The sequence below is a fragment of the Melanerpes formicivorus genome, unplaced genomic scaffold (assembly GCF_026170545.1).
Source record: "Melanerpes formicivorus ecotype bairdi unplaced genomic scaffold, bMelFor1.0.p_v2 SCAF_26, whole genome shotgun sequence".
NCBI classification, from domain to species: Eukaryota; Metazoa; Chordata; class Aves; order Piciformes; family Picidae; genus Melanerpes; species Melanerpes formicivorus.
In genome coordinates this window covers 11,554,251-11,579,562 of record NW_027142378.1, presented here as the reverse complement: position 1 = coordinate 11,579,562, position 25,312 = coordinate 11,554,251, and the positions used below count along the sequence as shown (strand labels likewise).

The following is a 25,312-nucleotide window of genomic DNA, read 5'->3' as shown; positions in this document are numbered from 1 at the left end:
GCCATTTGAAAATGAGACAGGTTAACATCAAATCCTTGAGTAGGTAAGAAGTGTTATTCTGGTCTCACCTGTCTGACTTTGCCTGAAATAAACTAGGGAGTACTTCCACATGCTGCTTCATCAGCTAGTCAGAAGGGAGAGCAGTCATGAACAGATGGACTCAATAACCTCTCCTGCCAAGGCAGCTGGGGAAGTATGTCCGCCTGCAACCAAAGGGACTTACCTGGAGCACAGCTACAAATAACTCCAGGATCTCATTACAGTCCAGTGTAATTCATTAGTCTTGACAAGTGTGAGCTGAAGTGTTGTTGCTAAGGCTGGAGTCTTGCACTGGCAGGGTTCTGTGGAGGGGAATACCCTCACCTTGTGAATTTGTGACTGTACAGCTGAAAGTGCTTGAGGTCATTTGACTTTTCACTTAAACATGAGGAAAAACTTCTTTCCTGTGAGTGTGTCAAAGCCCTGGAGCAGGCTGCCCACAGAGGTTGTGGAGTCTCCTTCTCTGCAGACATTCAAAACCTACCTGGATGTGTTCCTGTGCAGCCTGCTCTAGGTGATCCTGCTTTAGTGGGGACGTTGGACTAGAGGATCTCCAGAGGTCCCTTCCAACCCCAAACATGCTGTGATTTTGTGACTAATGGAGGGTAACATACCTAGGAAAGCATAAGAGAGTGACTCTGCCTTGCAGTGCTTGGGCCAAACAATTAAGCAGTAAGAAATGCCACAGAAGGGCCCTGAGATCTGCTGTATCCAGTATCCCAGTATCAAGCATTTCAGTAACAAAGTCTGGAAGCAGCTTTGGTTTGAAATTGAAAGTCTTTGTCCATAATCTCATCCTGCAACTGGAATAGATACTCCAGTGCTACACAGGAGGGAAGTTTAATAACTTAGCATCAAGAACTGCTTGACACCAGAGACACACCGCTGCGTGAAACTGGTGATTGAGAGCCTTGCATGTAAAATGTTAGCATCTCATCTACTGCATTAATCAGTGAATGCCAAATCAGTTTGTAGCTGGTGTGCAGATCACTGTAATCTCTCACCTTAACTGTCACTGGAATTTTTAATGTTGGGTTTATGTTATCTGGAAGAGCTGAGGGAGCTGGGGTTGTTTAGTCTTCAGTAGACAGAGCTGAGGGGAGACCTCACCACTCTCAAAGGACGTTGGAGCCAGGGGGGGTTAATCTTTCCTCACATGCAACAGGTACAAGGACAAGAGGAAATGGCCTCAAGCTGTGCCAGGAGAAGTTGGGTTGGATATTAGGAAAAGGTTATTAAACATTCCAACAGGCTGCTGAGCAATGTGGTGGAGTCAACATCCCTGAAGGTGTCTAAAAGATGTATGGATATGGTGCTGAGGGGCGTTACTTAGCAGTAGTGGTGGATTGTGAGCTCGAGGAGAGCACTTGGACTTGATGACCTCAAAGGTCACTTCCAACCCCAGCAGTTCTATGGTTCCATGATCCATACTACTTCTCCCTGAGAAAGCAGTAGCAGCATTCTACCTCCATAGTGCTCATGTGGAACTGTGCAAGCTTCATGGCTGCTTTTCTCTCTCCTACTCTGAGGTCCCCTCAGCCAAATCTGTGGTTTGCTAAGATTTACACATTTTAATGCATGCCAAATGGAGAGCACATTGTCACTCCTGGCACTGCTAACATGGGGGGAAAAATGTCTCTGGTGCACTGTTTGAATGGATTTCAGGGGACAGGACTAAGCTGGAATGACTCAGGGCTTCCTCAGACAGATGCTGCATTAGCATGTGGCAGTAACTCGAGTGATTCTGTCATCCTCTGTGCTGGTGATTAGCACTTAGTGATAGCCCCAGTGTAGCTTCTCACTTGAGACCCTCCATGTGTTATGCAAGAGTCAGCAGCACCTCCACTTCAAAATACAACTTAGTGGGACAAAGTTACTCAAGATTCTGGTCAAACTTAGTGAATGTGTGTTCTGAGGGAAAGGGGAAAAAGCAAGGGAAGAAACTGAGTTTTACTGCCTCTTCCCTGGGCCTCAGGGTTGGGGGTTTGGTTTTGTTTTGGGTTGGGGTTTTTTGAAACACCACTGAAAGTCATCAAGAAAGGGTGAAATATCTGATAAATGGAACAAATGTGGAACAACAACAGGCTGCCTGCAGCTGTGCCATGTTTTAGTTCAGGTCAAATAAAACCTTTAGAAATAATGCTGAGGAAACACTTCTCCTCTGCATGGGCACATTGCCATCGTAGATAGCTCTTCAAAGTCAGTTGGGGTTTTATTGTTGTGGTTGTTTGGTTAGTTGGTTTGGGTTTGGTTTTCTATGTGCAAACACAAGGTTAATGCACATAGTGCTAGTTCTACACTATAGTGAGGTCACATAGCCCCCACAAAGTGTCAACTTCTTTCTGTCATGGGAAGGGAGATGGAACCTTGAAGAAGTGAAGATGCTTACCCCCTGGGTAACTTCTTCCTGATATCCAATCTACATCTGCCCTGCTCTAGCTTGAAGCCATTGCCCCTTGTCCTGTCACTGCAGGCCTTTGGAAAAGGTTTCTCTCCATCCTTCCTGTCAGTCCCCTTCAGGTACTGGGAGGCTGCTATTAGGTCTCCCCAAAACCTCCTCCAGGCTGAGCACCCCCAGCTGTCCTCATAGCAGAGGTGCTCCAGCCCCCTGATCCTTATTGTGGCCGTCCTCTGGACCCTCTCCATCTGATCCATGTCCTTCCTGTATTGAGGGCCCCAGATCTGTACCCAGTATGAACAGACCTGTACCCTGGATGAACTGGTAACTCAGTCATGGTGTACCTGGAAGAGGGCTAGGGAGTGCTGTGAGATACCTTTCATGTCTACATTTTGCTAGCAGAGACAAATTGTCCAGAGGCTTTCCCAGCAGAATTGCCACTGGGCAAACCAGTAGAGGTAATAGAGATGTAGGATGGATGAGTTGTCACAGCACAGAGAAGCTTAAACTGCTGCTGTCTGTGCTGAAACTACTTGCCACTCACCCTCAGATATTCATAGACCTTGATCAGATCCCCTCTCATCCTTCTCCAGACTAAAGAGCCCCAGGGCTCTCAGTCTTTCCTCATAGCAGAGATGTTCAGTCCCACAGCCCTCCCCATAGCTCTCCTTTGGATTCTTTGCAGCAGATCTAGCATTTTTTCCTGGTTTAAGTACAAATTCCAGAGTAGCTGATTTTGTGGATAATATTTCACTGAAGTTTCTGAGTCCCCATGCACTGTGGGCTACATTCCAGGCTTGCAGGTAGTGCAGTGATGTGAGGATGTGAGTAGTTGGCCATTACAGCCAGTGAACTGCATCTGTAGTGCATTAAGTTAAAGCCCCAGGAGGGCTGGGAGTCAAGAATTTTAACTGTTCTCTTTGGTAGAAATATATGGTGGGTACCTAACACCTTTGCACTCAATATAACTTTACTGTGGGGGGACCATGGGCGGCTTAGGATGAATGGGAGGAGAGAGAGAGAGCTGCTAGGGGATGATACTGCAAAGCAGGGAGAGTTTGTGTTCGCTGAGATGGTCACCTCCCCAAGAGGGCCTTCTCTCTTCAGAGGGAAGCCTTGGTGTGCTCCAAAACTAATGTTAATCATTACTTAGCCTTTTAAATTGCTGCCTCAAGACCAAGTGCAGACAAATGTAAATGTAAAGTGCCTTTTAAATCTCTTCTAGGCCATTTGCTGGATAACAGAAAGTTTGGTGGGTCTCTTTTATTACTTACTGTCTTTGGGCTTTTCGTGCTGTCAAGTGAGTCCCATCCAGTACAGCTTGGTAACTTCAACTATTTCTTAAACTGATGTCTTCCCCCCCAACATCTCCTTTAAAAGTGTGAAACAACTCAGTAGAGCTTAGGTGGGAAGCCTGCAGAATGTCCTTACTTTCTGAAATGGATTTATATTGCTCTTTGCTTAATTCCTTCCATGCCTGAGTGGTTTGTTGGTTGGGTTGGGGGTTTGCTTGTTTTGGTTTGGTGTTTATCCTAAGTCATTCATAGAATCACACAACCATTTTGGTTGGAAAAGACCTTTAGGATCATTGAGTCCAGCCATTGACCTGACACCACCATGGCCATTGAACCATGTCCTGAAGTGGCAGAGCACTATGTGACAGGACACTGAGCCTGTATGTCGTTTCCACGTGCTCTGCTCCTGTATGCTGAAAGGACACGTGCTCTGCTGCTCCTCTGGACCTTCCCATGATTGTTCCTGGGTAGCTTAACACCCCTGTTTGCCCCCAGCCTAACTCCATTTCCTTTGCAATGCGGCTACCAACCCGTTTCATATTCTCTGTCGATGACTTTAGTGCCCAAATGTTTGTTTACTAAGATCTTGATGAAGAATGAGCAGCAAGCTGTGTGTCCTCCTGCTTCTTTAGTTTGTATAATGAATTGGTTTGCAGTTACAAAGGATTTAATTATAAAGGATTTGTCCTGCAGGGAGAGGTACATTTGCATTGTATAAATAGATTTATCTAGAGTCAACAAGGTGTTATGCTTTGCTGAAACCCATCCAGCTAGGAGCAGCATTTTACATAAGAACAGCAGTAGCAAATGGGTGAGAATTTAATACTACTGCTGATGATAGTTAGGAGATTAATTAATGGCCAGCTGAAGTAGCCAGGAAAATGAGGGAAAGAGGGACTGGAAAAGCTTTGGAGGGGAGCCTGCACTCATCAGCAAGCCTACTGATGAAGAGGCCACAAATGAACATTTTGGGTTTGCATGCATTCAAGATGAGAACTTGGGTGAAGCCTTCTGAGAGGCTGATTGCACACTGCTCATCACAGAGTGGACATCTCAGAGGAAACCTGGAGTTGCAGAGACACACCAAACCTTCTGTCTTCTTGATCTTGTCCCTGCATGTAGCAACTCTTCCATTAAGGTGCCTATCAGAATATTAAAAGTAATTAAAACTAATAGAAGCACCATCTTTATGTTAATTAATCTTTTCTGGGTTTTCCACTCTGGCTAGCAGCCCACAGGCTGTGTCACCAGTACTGTTACTCTCCCTCACAGCAAGGGCTCCTGCATCATTTCGTCTTGCTAATGCTTTGACTTTTTGAGGTGGTGTTGCTCAGTTCTTGAAGCAAAGTGGAAATTAGCTCCTTGACAACAATTTGTTGCACTTCAGCTGCAGGGTTTGGCAGGGCTCAACAGGGGCCAAGATGTGAAAATTTCTTCCCTAGCAAGCTTCTGCTTCTACCTGGAACAACAAGAAGGAGGGCCACAAAGATGATCAGAGGGCTGCAGCAGCTCTCCTGTGAGGACAGGCTAAGGGAGCTGGGTCCATTCAGCCTGGAGAAGAGAAGGCTCTGGGGAGATCTTACAGCTCCAGTTCCTGAAGGGAGCTGTGGGAAAGCTGGAGAAGGACTTTTTACAATGACATGTGGTGACAGGACAAGGGACAATGGTTTGAACCTAGGGCAGGGGAGATTTAGATTGGACATTAGGAAGAAGTCCTTATTGACAAGACAGGGGAACAGGTTGCCCAGAGAGGCTGTGGAGGTCTCATCCCTGGAAGTGTTGAAGGTCAGGCTGGATGAGGCTTGGAACAACTTGATGTAGTAGGAGATGTCCTTGCCTGTGCCAGGGGGCTGGAATTAGGTGCTGTTTAAGGTTCCCTCCAACTGAAGCCATTCTCTGATTCTGTGAACCATTGCTCTTTCACTGTGGGGCCACAGGAAAACATTTGGCTGTGATTTGAAGATGCCTCACTGCACTCTGCTGAAGGGGCCACCTCTGCATGCTCCTGATTGTGCTGATTGGTGAGATTCCACCCATCCTCCTCAGCAAGTGATCTGCAGTACAGCCATAAACCTTCATTCAATCCTGCTGACAGCTGAAGGAAGGATACTGGGTTAAACAGGCAGAGCAGCAGAACTGCATCTCAGACATGAAAAATATGATTGCTATCTAAAATGATGTTTGACTACAATTAAGTGGCAACCTCTATTTGTGCTCTTCATGACAAGGCATACAAATAGACCTCTCTTGACTGGCTGGCAGTGCTAAAAGCATATGAGACATTACTGAGATGCTGCTATGGCAGGGTTCAGAGAGAGGTTATAGCTGACATGTGGGGAATCAGCTCTGCATGAGCCAAGCAATCTTTCCTAGATTCTCCTTTGAGTGGCTTTTTTCTTGACTCTGGACAGCCTTTTCTGGTCTCTCCTTTCTGTGGCTTTTTGCTTGGGTCTGGGCACCTCCACCTCCATTGTTCTATTTCTAGCTGTTCATATTTAGGAGTCACAGAATGTTAGGAATTGGAAGGGACCTCAAAAGAGCATTCAGTCCAACTCCCTGACAGAGCAGGATCACCTGGAGTAAGTCACAGAGGAACACATCCAGTTTCCTCCCCTGTCAAATGTTTTTTGATGGTTTGGAGGTTTCTTTTGATGCTGTGTTTAAGAACCAGTAATTGAGGAAAATGCAGTGTGTGGTATGGGAGGAGTGTTAGTGGTGCTTGGAACTGGGGAGCCTGAGCAAACAAAGGCAACATTTATCTTACATGGATTTGAGCCAAGCCTTGGAATGTGGAAAGCAGAATGTGCACTTCCCATCTCATCAGGCCTTGTGGCCTGCCCAAGAGACACACATGAAGTTTGGAAGCACTGTTTTCATGGCCTTACTGCAGCAGCCTCACTTCATTTCATATTTGCTTCCATGATCTTAAGAGTGGCCCCATGTTAAATCTGCTTCTGTTGTTGATAAATAAGCTTAGAGATTTCACCCCACCTCATTATTTTCTCACCTACCACCTCATTATTTTCTCACCTACCACCTCATGTGGCAAGCAACATTCATCTTCCAGTGAGCTAGCAAACAGTCTGGCCAGCCTTTCCCACGGGCAGGCTTGCTGGTTGATAAGAGCTGGTCTCCAAGCCTAGTCAGACCCCAAGAAGGGAATGGCAGAGCTAATAATAGAATTTTGGACCTTTGTATTTTCTCCCTTGAAGGTTTCAAGGTTGGAAAACTCTCAGAAAGGTTTTTTGGTCTTTTTAAAAAGTTGTGGTGGTGCAAACTGTGGTACTGGCTGCTTTTAGGAGATGGAGGAAAGCTGGGAGGTGGCTGGTTTGCTTTGGTGATATTGTTGTAAGTCTCAGGAAGGTGCAACAATGCCTGAGAGAAAAGGGGATCCAAGAGTAAATGCAGTCCCATATTGAAATAAAGGCAGCAAAAAGCAACCAAAAGAAATCATGTGGGACTCTAACAGAATTGCTCCCTCCTGTTGTGGTGTTCTGTTCCAAGGTGTTCATGGTTAGGAATCACAGAACCACACAGAATCACAGAATGTTAGGGGCTGGAAGGGACCTCAAAAGATCATCCATTCCCCCGACTGCCAGAGCAGGATCACAGGGCAGGTCACACAGGAACACATCCAGGCAGGTTTTGAATGTCTCCAGAGAAGGAGACTCCACAACCTCTGTGGGCAGCCTGCTCCAGAACTTTTCCACAGTGAAAAAGTTTTTCCTTGTGTTCACATGGAGCCTTCTCTGCTCCAGCTTGCACCCATTGCCCCTTGGCCTGTCACTGGACATCACTGAGCAGAGCCTGGCTCCAGCCTCCTGCCACTGCCCTGCACATCTTTATCAACATGAATGAGGTCTCCCCTCAGTCTCCTCTTCTCCAAGCTAAAACCCCCAGGTCCCTCAGCCTTTCCTCATAAGGGAGATGTTCCACTGCCTTCAGCATCCTTGTGGCACTGTGCTGGACTCTTCCAGTCAGTTTCTTGAACTGAGGAGCCCAGAACTGGACACAGTATTCCAGATGTGGCCTCACCAGGGCAGAGTGGAGGGGCAGGAGAACCAGCCACACTCCTTCTGATACCAATGCTATTTGCCTTCTTGGCCACAAGGGCACATTGCTGGCTCCTGGGCAGCCTTCTGTCCACTAGGACCCCCAGGTACCTTTCCCCTACCCTGCTCTCCAACAGCTCACTCCCCAACTTCTACTGGTCCATGGGCTGATTCTTTCCCAGATACAAGGACTCTTAGATGCAAACCTTAAAGATCTGCTGTGTGAGATGAAATGTGACAACACCTGTCTGATAGCTATGCATGCACAGTGTTTGGAATGATTATTTTTCCATCCCCTTTGGCCCCTTTCAGTTCTGTAGCTGCTGCAGGGTACACAGGTAGCACTGCTGGTGATTGCACTGCCTTTGTAACATTCACTGCTGGCTCTTTATTTGCTTACTTCTCTTTTTTTTTTCTGTGTTTTTGGAGCTTCTAATTCATTGCTAAGCAAATCACAGGGAAAAAATACCCAACAAAACAAAAACAAACCCCCAGAACATATGTCACTGTGAGCCCTAACAACACAGAAAAAATGGGCAAGATTAATAGGGGGAAATATTATCATGTCATTTATTGCAGTCAGCAATTATTTGCTGTCTCAGGAGCTATAGAGAGAAATAGTAACTTCTCAGTCAGCTTCCCTCACTGCAAAATGAGAGTGTGTGAAATCCAGGTAACTTCCTTGTTCTACACTCTCACCTTGTGGAGAGTTTGAAGGAATGTAGTTGGTGCTCAAAGCTCAGGAAGGCTGCACCAGGTTAGCATGAACAGCACTGTGGAGAAAGACCTTGGAGTCCTGGTGGACAGCAGAGTTATCCATGGGACAGCAGTGTGCCTGTGTGGCCAAGAAGGCCAACAGCATCCTGGAGCATATCAAGCAAAGTGTGTGCAACAGGCTTGGGGCAGAGTGTCTGGAAAACTGCCCAGCAGAAAAACACCTGGGGTTGTTGGTTGACAGCTGGCCAAAGACAATCCAGTTTGTGCCCAGGTGGACAAGAAGGCCAACAGCATCCTGGCCTGGGTCAGGAATGGTGTGGCCAGCAGCAGCAGGGAAGTGATTGTGCCCTGTACTTGGCACTGGTGAGGCTGCACCTCAAATTATGCCTTCTGTTTTGGGCTCCTCATTCCAGGAGGGACATTGAGCTGCTGGAGCATGTCCAGAGAAGGACAACAAAGCTGGTGAAGGGTCTGGAGGACAGGTCTGGTGAGGAGCAGCTGCAGAAAAGGAGGTTGAGGGGGGAGACCTTATCCCTCACTACAGCTCCCTGGAAGGAGGTTGAAGGGTGGTGGGGATGGTCTCTTCTTCCTAGCATAAGGTGATAGAACAAGAGGAAACGGCCTGGAGTTGCACCAGGGAAGGTTTCATTTGGAGATCAGGAAAAATTTCTTTCCTGCAGGAGTGGTCAGGCATTAAAACAGGCTGCCAAGGGGGGCAGTGGGGTCTCCATCCCTGGAGGTGCTCAAAGAACGTGTGGACATGGCACGTTGGGACACAGTTTAGTGGCCATGGTGGCGTCAGGTCAATGGTTAGACTCAATGATCTTGGGGTCTTTTCCATCCAAACCAATTCTGTGATGCTGTGGGTCTTGTTTTTTGGTCAGATGCATTTTGATGTGTCGACATTGTCTGTGAAATGAAAGTTCTCTTTCTATGAGGTGCTGATGAGGAAGATTTCTCTCCTTGGAGCAGCTCACTGGGGGGATGCTGTGCCCTTAGCATGCAGGGCAGAGGGTGCTCCCTCAGTGGGAAGTTATTTACTACCCTCTGCCTTGCCTTCATCAGATGCATGACCCTGTTCATTTTATGCTCTGAATTATTCAAACCACACTGTGAATATAGAGTAAATAATTTCCTTACAGGTTTGGGGCTTGGGGTTGGTGGTTTGTTTTTTTTCCAAGGCTGTCTTATCCCAACATCTTAATTCCTTACAAAATGTTAATGAAATGAACATCACAGAGCTCTTGTGATGAGTTTATTCCCATTTTATGTATAGGAAATGAAATAAGAAGATTAAAGTGAATTTATGTAACTGGAGAAATGGGCAAGCTCTCAGGCATGTACAGACATGGGCTGCTTTTCCTGCCTGCTCTCAGGCAGCCTGATGAAAAGAGATTGCCTCCTCCTACAAAGGTGGCTTCACTTGCATCCTTAGGCAGTGACAGCAGCAGTAACTATGCTGTTACAAAGATTAAAGCCAGAAATTATGAAGTGTTGACTGATTTTGGCTGCTTAGTGTGAGAAACTGGGAGGCCAACCTTTTTTCAAAGCATTGTTGGAGGATATTTGGTTTTCCAAACCTCCCTCTCTCTCTCCCGTCTCATTGGCAGCTGGGACCACTTGGCCTCTCTGCAGATCTGAGTAGAGGTGTCCTGGGGTGGGTGCCTGGAAAATGAGGGCAGTGTAGCTCACTGTGATAGCTCTGACTGATGTGATCTGCCCTGTATCATGTTGGAGTTCAGCTGCCATTTGCCAAGGGCAGCTTCAGTTCCCGTAAACATGAGCTCATCTTTCTCTTCTTTCACTTTCCCACCTGCTTTATTTCATACCTTCCACCTTCTCTACTGGTGAAAGCAGGAGTTTTAGTGACTCATAACAGTGGAAAATTTACTTTGTCCTCAAAGATGGCTATCCTCAGCAGCAGGTGAGCCATCAGCCTTCAAATGTCTGCACTGCTGTAAGGCTGGAGGGTTGGAGATGAGGAGAGAGGAAATGATGTGCCCATCAGAAAATGAGTCACGGGGAAAATCAATAATCAGAAATCCCCCCCCATTCTCTCCGTCATTTTCTGGCTAGCCAGCAGCTTTCCTTTGTTTCACACAACCTTTAAATCCCTCACCATTCTCTTTTTAAATACCTCTGAGTCAAAGCCTTGAGCTGAAACCGGAGGAGGAGCAGATGAAATGGAGAAGTTAATGACAAATACCTGTGATGGATAAGCATCGTCGGTGAGGTTGCACCACCCCTGACTTTTAGTGGCACTTAGTGGAGGAACATTAGACTCCAGCAGTAGCCCAGTAAGGAACATTTTGGTCAGAGGTGTCATTAAATAGTAGGAAAGTTGCTCTTTTTTTTGCCAAGTAGCACCTCTGGTGAGGTAAGCATGCTGGATTTCCATGGGCTAGGAATGTCTTACGATGTACATGGCATTCAGAACAGCATTGCCTTCATCTGGTGTGCATACAGAGGCTTGTCTCGAGAGCCACCAGGATCCATTCATCTGCATCCAACTGGGCTTCTCAGAGGCACCCCAGAGAGCAGCTACTTATTAGTAAAACGTGCATGAGGGTGCATATTCATCCTGGGTCTCTGCAGCTTCTGTTCACTTGTTTTTGCAGAGCACAAATGACAAAGCTTTTACCCAACAACCAGGCACTACCTTATTAAGCTCTCATTTTAATGCGCGCTGAGTGGGAGGGCTCTACCTGATTCTGTTGGTCCCAAAAGCTTTCAGTAGCGTTAAAAATTATGGTCTGAGAAGTTGAATGTAACACCTGAAGGTATAATTATGTTCTTGGCTCATCCTGCAGGATGATTAGCAGCATAGCCAGTTAGCAAGATTAGGGATATCTTTGTGAATGCCTGTAAGAATTTGTCTTCTCTCTCACCTGGCCAAGTCTGGTGGCAGTGAGTTGAAGGTTCCCATTTTGCAGTGATCAAGCATCTCAATCTTTCTGGCCACATTCCTCAGAGACAGATTAGCCAGAGCTTGCCAGCATGCTTTGATCTCTCTGCTGGTCAGAGCAGGGTGGAGGAGAGAAGAGGCGACCTAAATCAGAGAAAATCTGCTAAGGAGTGAAACAGAAAATCACAGAACATCAGGGGTTGGAAGGGACCTCACCCTCCTGCCAGAGCAGGATCACCTAGAGTGGGTCACACAGGAGCACATCCAGGCAGGTTTTGAATGTCTCCAGTGAAGGAGACTCCACAACCTCTCTGGGCAGCCCTTTGGCCCCACAGCTGACTGGTGAGTTGCTTATCCTGCTTTAGGCTAAGCCACACCATTTCCATCTTTCCATCCTGCTACATGGAAACTAAGTCCAAACCCATGGGCAGTCAAGAGCCCAGGCTGTCATTGGTGTCCAGGGTCTGGCACTAGATTTGAATTCAGCCAAGGCTGAGCTGTGTTGGAAGCAGGGCCTGTGAGATACCAAGTCAGCACTTGTTTCCCCAGGAGTTGTTTGTTTCTCCTTTCAATTTAGAGGCTGAAATGCCATTTGTTTAATGTTGCTGTTTAAATAATGATTTATAAGGCTCCAAGCCAGCCATGGTACAGCTTAATGACTGCTATAATTTATGGATGCCACTGCCTAACATAAACACTGCTGTAAATATAAAGGATGTCTCCCACAAATTTTACTTTGATACTTATTTGATGCCATCCATTTTCCTTTCCTTACACATCTTCTGTGTGTGAGCTGCGGTGTCTTGACTCAGCGAGCCAGGACATTCTGGCTTCCCCTTGCCAGGAATGGTTAGGGCTGGGAAATGAAAAGATCAAATGTCTGTCTTTGAGACAAAATACTTTAATTCAAAATGACTTTTCCTTGAGCTTGCATGCAAACATCTGCATCAAGTGGCCTATTAAGAGGACCATTTGTGTTTAGGCTTTCTTGGGTTATCTGTTTGTTTTACTTGTTAATCCTCCCCTCCATCCAGTTCACTTTGTGCACTGCAAGCCAGCAGACCGCAGACAGGAATGGACCGTGCGCTGTCAGGGGGGCCCAGGCTGCAGCTTTGCTCCTTGTGTTCTCTAACCTACAGGAGGAGCAGGTCTATACATGTCTAATGCAAATCTGAGCTGATTCAAGCCCTGTCTCCACAGGGATGAATGGGCATGCAAATCTGCCGCTTTGTTTTGGAGGAAAAGCTCCTGCCATTGCTTGAGGTCTGGTGTCAGCTGACATCTTTCAGATATTACAGTCAGTTGAACTGAGATTTGCTCTCCTGGACTGCAACAGAAATGCCTGGGAAGAGAGTAGGTGCTCTGGAATGCTTTGGTTCCATTAAAATTAATGTCACTCTAGGCATGTGCTTGGAAAACCAAGTGCCTTCACAAAGTTGTAATGAACTGAACAGAGTAACTCTATTGCCTGCAGTAAGCCCTCCTCTGAATGTCTGCATACTGTATCCCAGTAGCTGCTGAGATAAAACACAGACCTTGCTGGGAAGACTGCAGATGAACTGAGTGGGACATGAGGACTGGTTTCTTCACAACTGTTTGTTGGTACTTTAGAGAAACAGAAGGACCTCTGAACTTCAGTAGGAATTCAACATTTTTTGAGAGTCATGATGTTACTAAACTTTTGGAAGAGCTCTGGGGCTTGTCTTTTAACTTTCTGTCAGGTGTTCATTGCAGCAACCTGGTGCCATCCATGTTCATGGCATACCCCTGCAAGAAGGAATCACCAACCCAGGTACCAGAGCTGCTGCTTGTAGTTTCCTAGCATCCATGTGCACACTGACCTGAGGCCACTCGGACTGGCTTGTGAGCAAAGAGCTTTGCTTCTGGCCCAGGGAAGGCTCTCAGTGGTGTCTCTAAAAGTCCATTTTTTCAGGGAGCAAGACAAGGCCAAGGAAGGTTCTTAACCTGTGCCAAAGGGCCTGCAGAAGTTGTCAGTGACCGGCTCTGAGTTACCGCTCTATTTTCCTGCAAAGCTCTCCTCTGCAGTCAGCCTTGACCCTGACTGAAGTACAAGGGCACTGTGCAGCCTGTATGCAGCAAGCCAGAATTGCTCTAAGAGACAGTCAAAAAGCCAGAGCTGACAATAACACAGAGCACCCCTTTCAGGAGCTGAGGTCCTTTATTAAAAAGGTTTGGCATGTGCTCCCCCGGCTCCTGAATTGATTTGCACCATAAAATAAGCCTGAAGAGAAATAGTGGTTGTTTTCCTACATGCTTCATTAATTTTTAGTTTTGGCAGGCAATATAAATAAAAGTATCAAGTGCACATCTAATTGAATCACCAGTGATTCCCAACTCCCTGTAGTACCAGAGAACATGATGTAGCTGTGCTGTTTAGCAAGCACAGATGAGTTAGGGAAACGATGGCTCACTCTGCCCACAGGCTTTGGTTTAGTCTTGAGCATTTACCCATGTAATAGGATTCAGGGCAGGAGTTGGTGCAGTGGAGAGTTCACAGCACAGACTTCTTTGTACTTCTAGGCTGGCCTTCTAGGAGCAATGAGCTGGAAGCACTTCTCTGCAGTCAGTGAAGTTTCAGTGAATTGCTTCTACACCCAGATTTTTGTCAGAATGGGGTCTTGCACTTCCCAAGCTTGGCCTCCTCTGGACGTTCTGACTGTGGAATGTTGCTGAACTAGTTCCTGCCTGTCGTGGGGTTAAGCACTGGCAGTCTTAACCTTAGAGATAGAAAGTCCTCCAGGGGCTGGACAGTCCAGGAGGTGGACCCAGGAAACTGTGATTTTGTCATTCCATCCCATAATTCTGCTCTCTCTGTATAAGCTGGCAGCAAGGTGTGGTGGGTTGAAATTACCCCCAAAACCAAATTGCCAGAGCAGCTCAGTTGGAAGCAAATGAAGCTGTGTTTACAAGCAGAACTACAGTCTAGGAGTATGGAATGCAATGGATCTGTACAGTCTGGATAAGCTCTGACGTCTCAGCTGTTGGGAGAATGCAGTGCCTCTGGCAAAGGACAAATACTCAGGATCATTTCTGAGTGGATGATACTGGCCTCTGGTTATACTGCTCAGTGGCCTCATTTCCTAGGAGTTGGCTCCTTCCCACATTGCTAACTGCCCTTTGCTGCTTGGCATAACTAAAATGAATTAGTCACTTTGGTATCTTGGTAGATGTAGCCTCCTGTGGACTCCCTGTCTTCAGGGGAGTGCAGGATGTAGGACTAGGAGTGAGTGTAGGAGAGAAAGGAATCTCCTACAAGAAAAATCAAGCTGTTTTCTCTCTTGCAGAAAGATTATAACAACATGATACATCCAACTGCTAGGTAGTACATGTTGATAGGAGAGCACAATGAAAGCTTGTGTCCTTTCCAAGCCATGTAACCATGTTATTCCTGAGCTTTCTAAACTGGTGTGGGCAAGGAAAGACCAACAAGATCTCATCTGCCTGGACTTTTGTAAAGTCTTTGACACAGTCACCCACAACATCCTTCTCTCTAAGCTGTAGAGAGCTGGATTTGATGAGTGGGCTGTCCAGGAGATGAGGAATTGGTTGGATGGTCACGCACAAAGGGTAGTGGTCAGCAGCTTGATGTCCAGATGAAGACAAGTGACAAGTGGTGTCCCTCAGGGGGTCTTGGGGGTACTGGTGGGTAAAAGGCTGGACATGAGCCAGCAATGTGCACTTGCAGCCCAGAAGTCCAATGGCATCCTGGGCTGCATCAAAAGAAGTGTGGCCAGCAGTTTGAGGGAGGAGGTCCTGCCACTCTGCTCTGGTGAGATCTCACCTGAAGTACTGTGTTGAGTTCTGGGGCCACCACCACAAGAAAGACACAGACCTGCTAGAGCAGGTCCCTGCTGAGTTCAGAGGGATTGGACAAGATGACCTCTGAGGGTCCCCTCCAACCCACTGCAGTCTGTGAATCTGTAAAGAGGGGCCATCAGTCTTCACTGCCAGCCTAGCAGTACATTTGCATACACTTGAAATTCTGCCATACATAAGTTGTGGTGCTCTTGAGAAGTAATCCAGAGCAAGCTGGAGAATTCCAGCCCTCTTCTCAACTGCCAGAGGTGCCTTCCAGGTTAAACTCCCCGAAAGGTAAACAAGTTCTGTTAGATACTAGATGTGTGACTAGATTGAACAGGTCAAACAAAGTGAAATAATCCCTTTATTGAGTTGGTCTTGGGTGGGAGGGATTTCACAAGGCATTCTCCCCTTCAGTATTACCCAGGATCCTTAGACCTTTTGATTGAGACAAAGGAAATTCAGTAATCTTGTTCTCTTTTTTTTCTCTAGGATCTGCTGCTGGCTCCAAGATGGCTCTGGAGGGTTCCTTCAGCTGCTGGAATGGAACAGCAATCAGGCTGGGGCAGGTGTGTGACTTCATCAGGGACTGCACCGAGGGAGAAGATGAGGGAGCTCTGTGTGGTGAGTAAATGCAGCCCCCCAGGCTGCCTTTTCCAACAGCAGGGATTGGTTTGCATTTTAATGCCTGAGCCTGTAGCACTAATGGACTACTCCAGGACGATCAAAAGAGCGGTATCCTCCCTAACACAAGCAGTTTCCTTGGATCTCTGCCTGGAGCAGACCATTTGATATCTTCCTGTACTCATCTGCATTAGTTCTGCAGCAGGTTCTTAAGATGCTCTTAGTGCTTCATTTCTTCCAAAGGCCTGATCAAAAATGCAAAGGAAGTAGAGCCTGGATAGCAAGCTGCCTTACAGAATCATGCCATGTGGAGGTTGGTAGAGCTTTTAATCAGAAGGGAGCAGAGCAGCTGGCAGAAGGGAGAGGAAAGGGAAAACTTACCTGAAAAATGAGTAGATCCAGTAGCTTATCTTTGACCAACTCCTGTCTCTTTGTAATTCCTCTTGTTTTCTACCTTCTCTTCAGCACTCAGTAGACTGATAAAGCACAGCAGAGACAGATAGCAGCCTGAGCTTTCTGAAAATTTGCTGTGCCTGAGTACTTTGTAATTGTGCTGCATAACTCAGATTCTGTAGGCCCTTCCTTCAGCTGTCTTGAAGATGCCTTTTCTAGACCTCTACATGTTTTACCTCCAGCACCTCCCCCTTTGCTAGTCCACAGACACTTAGGAGTGATGGATTGTCAGCCATATTGTCATCCACAGGGTAAACCTAGCAAGAAAAATAAACATTGGGAGTTCAGCATTTATCAATTTAAAGGCTATGCATCACAATTGATCCCATCCTGTGGGCTTTGGGTGACAGAACAGCACTGATTTGGTATGCAACAAAACTGTGTTCCCTGCCCCAAATACCAGTCCCAGCAAAAGCTTCTGGCATATGGAAGGCAATTGCTCTCAAGTTAGCTTGCACATGAGACATTCAGAGCAGGGAAGATTCTGTTTAAGGTAGTAGAGCACTCAGGATATAGAATCATAGAACAGGTTGAGTTGGAAAGAGCCTTGGAGATCATGAGGAGGGAGTCTCCCTTTTTACAAAGGGTCCCATGGTAAAGACAAGGGGTGAAGGGCACAAGTTGCTGCTGGGGAGATTCAGATTGATGTCAAAGACTATTTTTCACCATTTGAGCTATTAGACATTGGGATAAACTCCCAAGGGAGGTGGAGGATTCCCCTACTGATTAGACAGTTTCAAGGCTCAGCTTGACAGGGTGCTGGGCCATCTCATTTCAGCTATATTCTTACTCTGAAAGGTTGGACTAGATGATCCTTGAGGTCCCTTCCACCCTGGCATTCTATGACTCTATGAATCATCCATTCCAACCCTCCTGCCATGGGCCAGGACACCTTCCATTAGATCATACTGCTCAAAGCCTCATCCAGCCTGGCCTTGAACATTTCCAAGCTTGAGGAGATGACCTCACAGTTTGTTTTCACAGAATTACAGAACATTGTGGTTTGGAAGGGACCTCTGGAGATCATCAAGTCCAATCCCCCTGCCAAAGCAGGATCACCTAGGGGAGGTCACCCAGGAATGCATCCAACCACAGGTGCTGGGAAGGAGAGTTCCTACTCCTGGCTAAAAGGCCTAAAAGCACCATCTTCCCCCCAAACAGCAAGAAAGACTGCCTTGCCTTTGCAGGAAGTCAAGCTGTGGGCATGTGTGCTCCTGTGCTTGCAAGGCTGCTCGGTTCTGTGGCTGCTTTCTCTGCTTTTGCCTCTTCACTGTGTTGAATATTCTTGGCATAAGCCTTAGAGAAAACAGTGGAATGATCTGATGTTTTAGATGTCAGTTACATCTGCATGGCAGCCTAACATAAAACATATGTCATCTCTCATCAGTTCAGCTTTCATTTTCCTCCTGAGCAACGTGAATGTTTTCATCAGCTTTTTGCAAGTGTTGCAAAAAGAGATTCAGATATATAAAGCAGGGAGAGGGGTTTCCCAAATGCTTTTGCTTGCATAAAGAAGCTGTCAGGAAAAGATGTAGCCATGCTGAAACCTCGGGGGAGAGCTTTTAAAATAGCTATTAAACAAAGGCTTCAGGGAGGCTGTGGGGTTTTAGCCTTTTCACAGTCTGTGCAGGTAAAGGTTTTTGTTTCTTTATTGTTTTCTCCTCATTTGATTTTGGTTCCTTTCTTAGCTGGAAATTAAAAAACCCTCTCCCTAACACCAGCTATTTGTTAGCATCTCTTTGCTTATTAATGGCCAACAAAATGCCATGGTGCTTGTTATGCATGCAACCAGTGAGTCTGTGTAGTGAGGGATGACCCTAGAGAGAAGCATGTTACTGTTGGAGCTGTACTCAAATATCCCTGCAGGACTGATTCCTCCTTCTGCTCTAAACACAGAACTTCCAATTTCCATGCAGAGTTTCCAAGACTCTGGTCTGGAGTTGTGGTGTAGTTCAGAACAAGAGGCTCACTGAAGTCTCTCCTGGGGTTGCCTTTCCACGTTTTATAAATGTTCTGTGGAAGAGGGGTTGGAAGTAAGGTCTGCCATCTTTCAAATCAGCCTCAGAACCACTGGGCCATGGGGCAGCTTTCACTCAGCCTCGTTGAATATCTGAGGATGTTGAACACGTTTCCAGGTGAGATAAGGAAGAATAGGATCTGATGGGTGAGAGGAGTGACTCAGGCTAGGCTATCTGGTTGGAGCAGTGCATGCACACATCTGACAAGAGACCAGACTGGCAGCTTGAATAGGAGCCTGCAAAGATGAATTTGTGATAACGTGAGCAAGCCACCAAGAGAGCAGAGATAATTAATGCTACAGCAGCCTGTTTACTTTCCAGGCAAAAATGCATGAGGAAAACCCTGGATTAATTTATATCCTAGTGATAGATACAGCCCAGCAGAGCCTCCCTGCAAGCAAAATGATGAAGTAACGACCTGCTTGCCAGGCTGTACTCTCTTAAGGTCCTTGTCTTGGGTACACTAATCCTTTTGTTTCTTTCTTGATCAAAAGCTGTACTTTCAGCAACAAATTCTAACCTCTGGCAGCAGCAAACTCAGAAAATCCTTCTGGCATTAAAGGATAACTCTTTGAGAAGTACTTGAGAAGTACTTTGCCTTTTTATGCTCCATTTCTGATAGAATTTATCTGACCAACTTTGCTAGCATAGATGCAGACACGGAAACAAACTCATGTTTTGGATTCATGTGCTGCTTTAAATTGTTTGACTAGCTGGTCCCTTTGGCTTCTGAGTTTGGGCAAGGTCCACAGATAGCACAGTAGTCTTTTATGCTTCTACCCTTTATAAGAGGTCTGGAATTGCCCCTCAAAGTTTAAAATGCAGTGTCTGGTTTTGCAGATGGTTTTGAATCAAGAGCTTGTGCTCTCTGCTTCATAAATTATTCTGGCTGCTTATTTTTCTTGCTATTAAAGAATGAAAAAAACTGAGTTAAGCTAGCAAACAAAAACCCCAGCCCTTGAATTTATTTAGGTTTTCCTTGAAAGGTAATTAGTTCTGAAGCCTCTAAAATATTTGCTGAGAAACAAGCTTAACACCCTACAGCTTTTCTCTGCTTGATCACTCAAATAAAACCAGAGTCTAGCATTCTCACAGTGCTCATAGATGGGTGCTGAGAGACAAGGCTGAACACCAAACTTGATAGAGATAGATAATGCTTGGACCCAATCATCTTCCAATCTTTCCCAACCCAAACAACTCCCTGATTACTCTATCCTCCATCCTCTATCCACAAGCTGCATATTGATATTACTGAGGCTGAAGTCTTCTGCGGTTTCTGTCAGCAATGATTACGTCCAACATGGCAGGTTTCAGCCGCTGTAACCCCTGCCCCCTCACTTACTTGACTTTCCAGGGACCTCAGTTGAGCGTTCCAGCACTGATGGAAGCGTGGGGTGTGATGTGCTGCCCTGGGGAGCGGTGGAATCGGCCTCCCTGCAGGCGTTTAAGAGCCCCTGGGCTGAGGGCTAAGGGGTGTGGTCTACCAGTTGCGTGCGGGGAGCTGCCAGGTGCTGCGGGACTGAGCCTTAATTGGCGCCACCTGGCGGGAGGGTGCAGAGCGGTTTCGGCCGGTCTGTTCCCTCAGGCGCGCCGCCGCGGCAGGCAGGCGGAGGCGCAAGCTGGGAGTTCAGGCTCAAGGTAAGGAGGAATTTCTGCCCAGAAAGAGCAATTTTCCCTTGGGATGTGCTGCGCAGGGAGTCCCTGTCCCGGGAGGGGTTCAGGAGGGGCTTGGCTGTGGCACTTGGCGCCATGGTTTAGACCTCAGGAGGTGTCGGGGGGCAGCTTGGGCTTGGTGATCGCTGAGGGCTTCTCCAGCCGTGTGGATTCTGTGCGCCACAGAGTCCTCCAGTCCCAGGGGGCAGGCGGCTTGTCCAGGACAGTGTAATCTGTTTGTTCTGTTTCCTGCCTCTCTGTGTGAGGGGGTGTGCAGCCACTTCTCTCCTCTCCAGCTGGGATGCGTTGGGTGCGGGGCAGAGGCTTTCTCCAGGCCTTGTCTGGCAGGGAGTTTCCCTCTGGCCCAGCGTGGGGCAGCCTGGGGGCTCGGGGCCTGCTGAGGCCCAGTGCGGGGGAGGTCTCTGGAAGGTTTTGGCCTGGCAGGCACAGGTGAAGGACTGAGCCTCGTTTGTGAATGATTTCCTTTCACCTGAGTGCCTTTGGTGTATGTTTGTAAACTGAGTTTGCAGTGGGGAGCATTGCTGTTTCCCTCCTTGGGAAGAGGTTAAAGACCTTTCCTGTCCTTTTGCCCTGGGTAGCTCATGGCTCAAAACTAGGACAGAAGATTAGGGTTGGACTTGAGGTCTTTTCCAAGCAGGAGATTCTGTGATTCTCAGCACAGGCTCATAGGATGTTATGGGTTGGGAGGGACCTCCACAGATCATGGAGTCCAACCCCCCTGACAGGGCAGGAGCATGGAATCCAGCACAGGGCACACAGGAATGCACCCAGACAGGGCTGGGAAGGCTCCAGAGAAAGATTCCACAACCTCTCTGGGCACCTTGCTGCAGGGCTCTGGGACTCTCCCAGTGCTGAAGTTCCTCCTCATGCTGAGCTGGAAGCTCCTGTGCTGTAGATTTGATGCAGTGTGTGCTCTGATGTGTTTGAATGACAGGCTTCCCAAAAACAGACTCACCAGAGAGGTGCAGGCAAAGAGCAGCAGCAGTTGTGAAGCAGCAATATTCAAACTAAGGGAAAGCAGCAAACAAAATGGATCCAGTGCAGGGGATATTCATGAAAACAGAAGTCAATCTGTGGAGAAGGACTGAAATTTGCTGGGAAAGTAATAGTTTCTTATTTATGTCCTTACTTGTTCATCAACAGGGAGGTTTTTCTGGCCTCCAGGCAGGGATTGCTGCTTAGCTGACTCCTCCTGCTGCTCTGACTTGTTTACATCATCCTAGATAGCGTCTGGCCATTAAATGAATTCAGTTGGACACTGAGCCAAGCTGTTGTAGGAGGAATTCAGGACACATTAAAATTTGTCATTTTTCTTTGGATCCCAGCCTCAGGCTGCACAATGAAATTGAATCAAGTTCTGTAGAGGGCTAAAACACAAGGCAGCAGCTCTCTGCCTAACAGCCTCACTTTTAAACATGGGGCTGAATGATTTCAAAAGGAAATTCTTGGAGGAGCCCTCAATGCAGCACAGCTTTTGACTTTTTTGTCAGAATGGAATTGGGTGCATGTGAAAAATAAATAGGGTCTGGAGAACATCTTCTGAGGAGCAGCTGAGGGAACTGGGGGTGTTTAGTCTGTAGAAGAGGAGGCTGAGGGGAGACCTCATTGCTCTCTAGAGCTCCTTGAAAGGAGGTTGGAGCGAGGTGGGGTTCAGTCTCTTCTCCCTAGTATCAGGTGATAGGATGAGAGGAAATGGCCTCCAGTTGCATCAGGGGAGGTTTAGGTTGCATATTAGAAGAAAAAATAGTGATGGAAAGGATTCTCAAACAGTGGAATAGGCTCCCCAGGGAGGTGCTTGAATCCCCATGCCTGGAGGTGTTTAAAAGAGGCAGAGATGTTGTGCTGAGGGACACGGTTTAGCACCAGCCTTGGGTGAGTTAGATACTGGTTGGACCTGATGATCCTGAAGGTCTTTTCCAGCTGAATTGATTCTGTAATTCTGTAGCAGTAACACATAGCTCTCACATCTCAGCTGCCAGGGTTGGCCCTACTAAAGAGCCATAGATGTAAGATTTGTTGCTCTGAAGTACATTGTGATTCAAGCTCCTGACAGAGTTGCCAGCTGCACCCTGGGTGCGGAATCTGTGTTAAAGCTCATGAATGATTCACTAGAAGTAAAAATGAGGGTACAGTAGAACTGATTTTTGGTGGCATTTTACAGGCTACCTTTTCTGCCAAGCTTGCTTAATAGGTACAGAATCTGGCCTCATGTTGAAGGAGGGAAATGCCAAGGTAGAACTGGACACAGCAGAAATTAAGGAGGAGGCAGTGAGGGTTGATTGAGGATGATGGGAAAAAGTATTTCATGAGTTTTGAAGGAAATGGCTGGTTCCTAGCCAAGCAAACTGCTCACGTGGCTCAGGGCAAAAGGAGCAGTGCAAACTTACAGTGTAGATAGAGAAGGAGATGAGAGGCATGGAGTTAACTCTTTGCTTTGAATAGGATAACTATTACTTTTACACTGGTTAATTTAAAGGCAAAAAAAAAATGTTCGTGGATCTTTATTGTTTGAAGCTGGAAACTTGCCTGAAGTGCTAAGCCACTGACAGACTGGGTGGGCGTCAAAGCCTGAAAGTATGGCTTAAAATAAACCATCCTCTTTTCATCCATTCATCTCCCCCAGCAGACTCACAGGCACGGAAGGATTCACTGCTTTTCCTCAGGCTGTATCAGTGAGAGGAGGTCGTGGTGCTGAGCTGGGCTGACTAGGGACGTAGGCTAGAAGGAAGGGGAATCATGTCAGAACCTTGTCCCTTTCCAAGATTTCCTTCTGTGGTGCTGCAGAAGTAGTAGTTAGGAAAACCATCTCCGAGATGTAACCCTGAGTGTGTGCAAACATGGAGAGCTGTAGAAGCCAGCTGTTTAGAATCCTGGAATCACAGAATGCATGGGGTTGGAAGGGACCCTCAAAGGTCATCTTGTCTAACCCCCATGAAGTAAACAGCTACATCTCCAACTAGATGAGGTTGCTTATGGCCCCGTTGAGTTGGACCTTGAATGTCTTCATGGATGGGATGTCCATGGGCAACGTGTTCCAGTGTTTCACTACCCTGTTTATAAGGTAAAGGGTTAGTTAGGGTTACTACCACTGTAATATGATTTTCACTGTAATGTGATTTTCATTCCCTGTTTAGGAGACCTCAGAGTGTACAGTGAGATGTGTGCTCTCACTTAGGTTTGTCAAAGTGTTGAGGGGTAGTCAGTCACAGTCTGGGTGTTGTTTCGCTTGCCACGGTCAGGCACGTGCATGACTCTTCACCAAAGGACTGAGCAGCTGTGGGGGTGCCCACATGTCCTGGGAAAACTGGGTCAGAATGGTCACTGCAGCTTCTCTGTGTGCCCCAGAGTCTCCTCCTCCACTCACCTGTGTGCTTTTTTCCCCCTGCAGAAAAGCTTCCATCTGGCTTTTACTGTTCGTTTGAAGAAGGCGACTGTGGCTGGGTGCAGAGCTCCTCTGTCTCCCAGCCTTCCCCGTGGCGGATTGGCAGCCCCGAGCACAGCCGTCTCCCTTCAGTAGAGGGTGAGTAAGAGTGAGGAGTAAGAGCTGAGAAAGAACAGAAGAGTGCACAAGTGGTGGGGAGAGGAAAGAAAACACAAGGTACATTTTGCTGTCTACTTACAGATTCAGCCTCCAGTGAAAAAAAGCCATTTTCTACTCTGTCTTGACTGTTATGCTCCCTTCTAGTCTTGAGGTCACAGAGTGGTACCCCAGGCTTCCACAAGTGGGTACAGATCATGACCCTTTCTGAACAACTCCACAACCACCCCACCATCTGTGTGACCCTCCTTCATAACTTCCTTCATACTGATCTGTTTTTTTCTTTCTAGTTTTCCTGTTTACTTCCTATGTTTATTTGTACTGCTTCTTTTTCACCCTGCTCACATCCTAATTTGCCTTGCTCACATGCTAATTTTCATTCTCTTTGCTCCATTGCCCCGAGTTTCACTTCTATGTATAATTACTGTATACTTAGTTCTCCTTCCCAAAGCCCAGTAGTTCATTTGTAGTCCTTCTCACACAAACCATTGAAGGCTGGGACACTGAACTACTGCTGGTTGAGTTTTGGCAACCAGGCTGCCTGCCAGGGTAAGACTTTCCTAATGCAAGGCCATAAAACATTGAAGGCATTTGTTGCTGAGGCACCAAGCATCAGTTAACAGCACAGTTAATGTATAATCCCACAAGTGCTTTAGAAAGTTAGATCCAGAGTTAGATTATCTACTTTTGAGTGAACTGGTATGGGCTACAATGCAGCTGTTCTGATTCATGCCATCTGGTGGTTTAGCCTCAAGTATTGCACACCACAAAGTGAGGGAGGGGAAAAAGCCTTTAAGAAGGTACTGTGAGGAGCTGGCAAGTGCACTGATTCTTGATTCACATGGAGTATTGTGTCTAGTTCTGGGAACCTCTGCACTCTGGCATTTCCCTGCAGTAGGAGCCAGCTAACATAGGTTCTGGGGAGGTTCTGCTGACCCTGAAGCCAGAAGGTGAGTTCTGCTGTTTGACCTTCTTCCTGCTCTTTTATCCAGGTTGTGCCCTCCTGCTTAACACCAGCAAAGTACCAGCAGCAGCACACACTGTCATGACCAGCACTGCATTTCCAGCCCCTTTGAGGAACTCCCCCTGTGAGGTAAGTTGTGATGTCTTCTTTTCTTCTGCAATTTGCAGAGGTTTTTTGTGTCTGCCTGACTCTGTGGTTTCCAAGCATAGGCACTAGGTCAGTAACACAGCAACTGCTTTCTCTGTTGGCTTATCTATAAAACATACTTATTTAATGCCCCTGTGTGCAGGGGTAAGATAGGGCTATCTGCTTGGAATGCCATAAAAATGTGCTCTGAAAAGCCTGATAGCTCCTGTGCTCGTTGTATGGCCTCAAATGATGTATTGCACTCCTCCTAATTGGGTGTATATGCTGTAGGAAGAGGAAGAAGCTTATTGCATGAGCAAACATTGCATTTGCAAGATGCAGGAAAGAACAGGCTTCAGGACTGCCCCTGGGCTGCTCAGAAAATGCAGTGCATGCTTTCTCTAGCACAGCTGGGATTTGAGCTGGCAGGTCTTGTATCATGCTGCACTTCAGCCCCAGATTGTTCATAGGAGTGCTGAAGAGATAAATCCATCTAGCAGGGAACCAGGTCCACACTCAAGTAGAAAAGCCATTGACATTCCTAAGACATCAACTTAAGCAAGAATAGCAAAGCTTACCAGGCTACTGCACTTGGTTGTCATTCCTGAGTCAGTTGTACTTAACTCTTAAGTTGCAGCTTAAGATGACCTGCTTGCATCTTCTTGGTGGTAAGATTTATGTATAACTTCT

At 46.8% G+C, this 25,312-nt stretch overlaps 1 protein-coding gene and 1 long non-coding RNA gene across 4 annotated transcripts in view; one reads left to right on the top strand and one right to left on the bottom strand.

Annotated features, from left to right (window-relative positions):
* The window catches only part of ALK (ALK receptor tyrosine kinase), a 319,074-nt gene that overhangs the window by 221,288 nt on the left and 72,474 nt on the right, over window positions 1-25,312 (top strand). Inside the window, exons 6-8 of the mRNA XM_068153686.1 lie at window positions 15,718-15,849; window positions 23,383-23,514; window positions 24,525-24,625. Of these exons, the coding sequence (XP_068009787.1) occupies window positions 15,718-15,849; window positions 23,383-23,514; window positions 24,525-24,625 (365 nt within the window). The remainder of the gene's footprint in view (window positions 1-15,717; window positions 15,850-23,382; window positions 23,515-24,524; window positions 24,626-25,312) is intronic.
* LOC137448811 (uncharacterized) lies at window positions 15,566-19,744 on the bottom strand. Of its 3 annotated transcripts, XR_010989221.1 has the most exons (4): window positions 19,663-19,744; window positions 17,482-18,556; window positions 16,231-16,559; window positions 15,566-16,094 (listed from the first exon to the last, which is right to left on the bottom strand). It is a non-coding gene; the product is annotated as an uncharacterized lncRNA (long non-coding RNA). The 3 variants fall into 3 exon arrangements; XR_010989220.1 differs by having other exon boundaries at window positions 15,566-16,559; XR_010989222.1 differs by having other exon boundaries at window positions 15,566-16,559; window positions 17,482-17,598; window positions 19,663-19,732.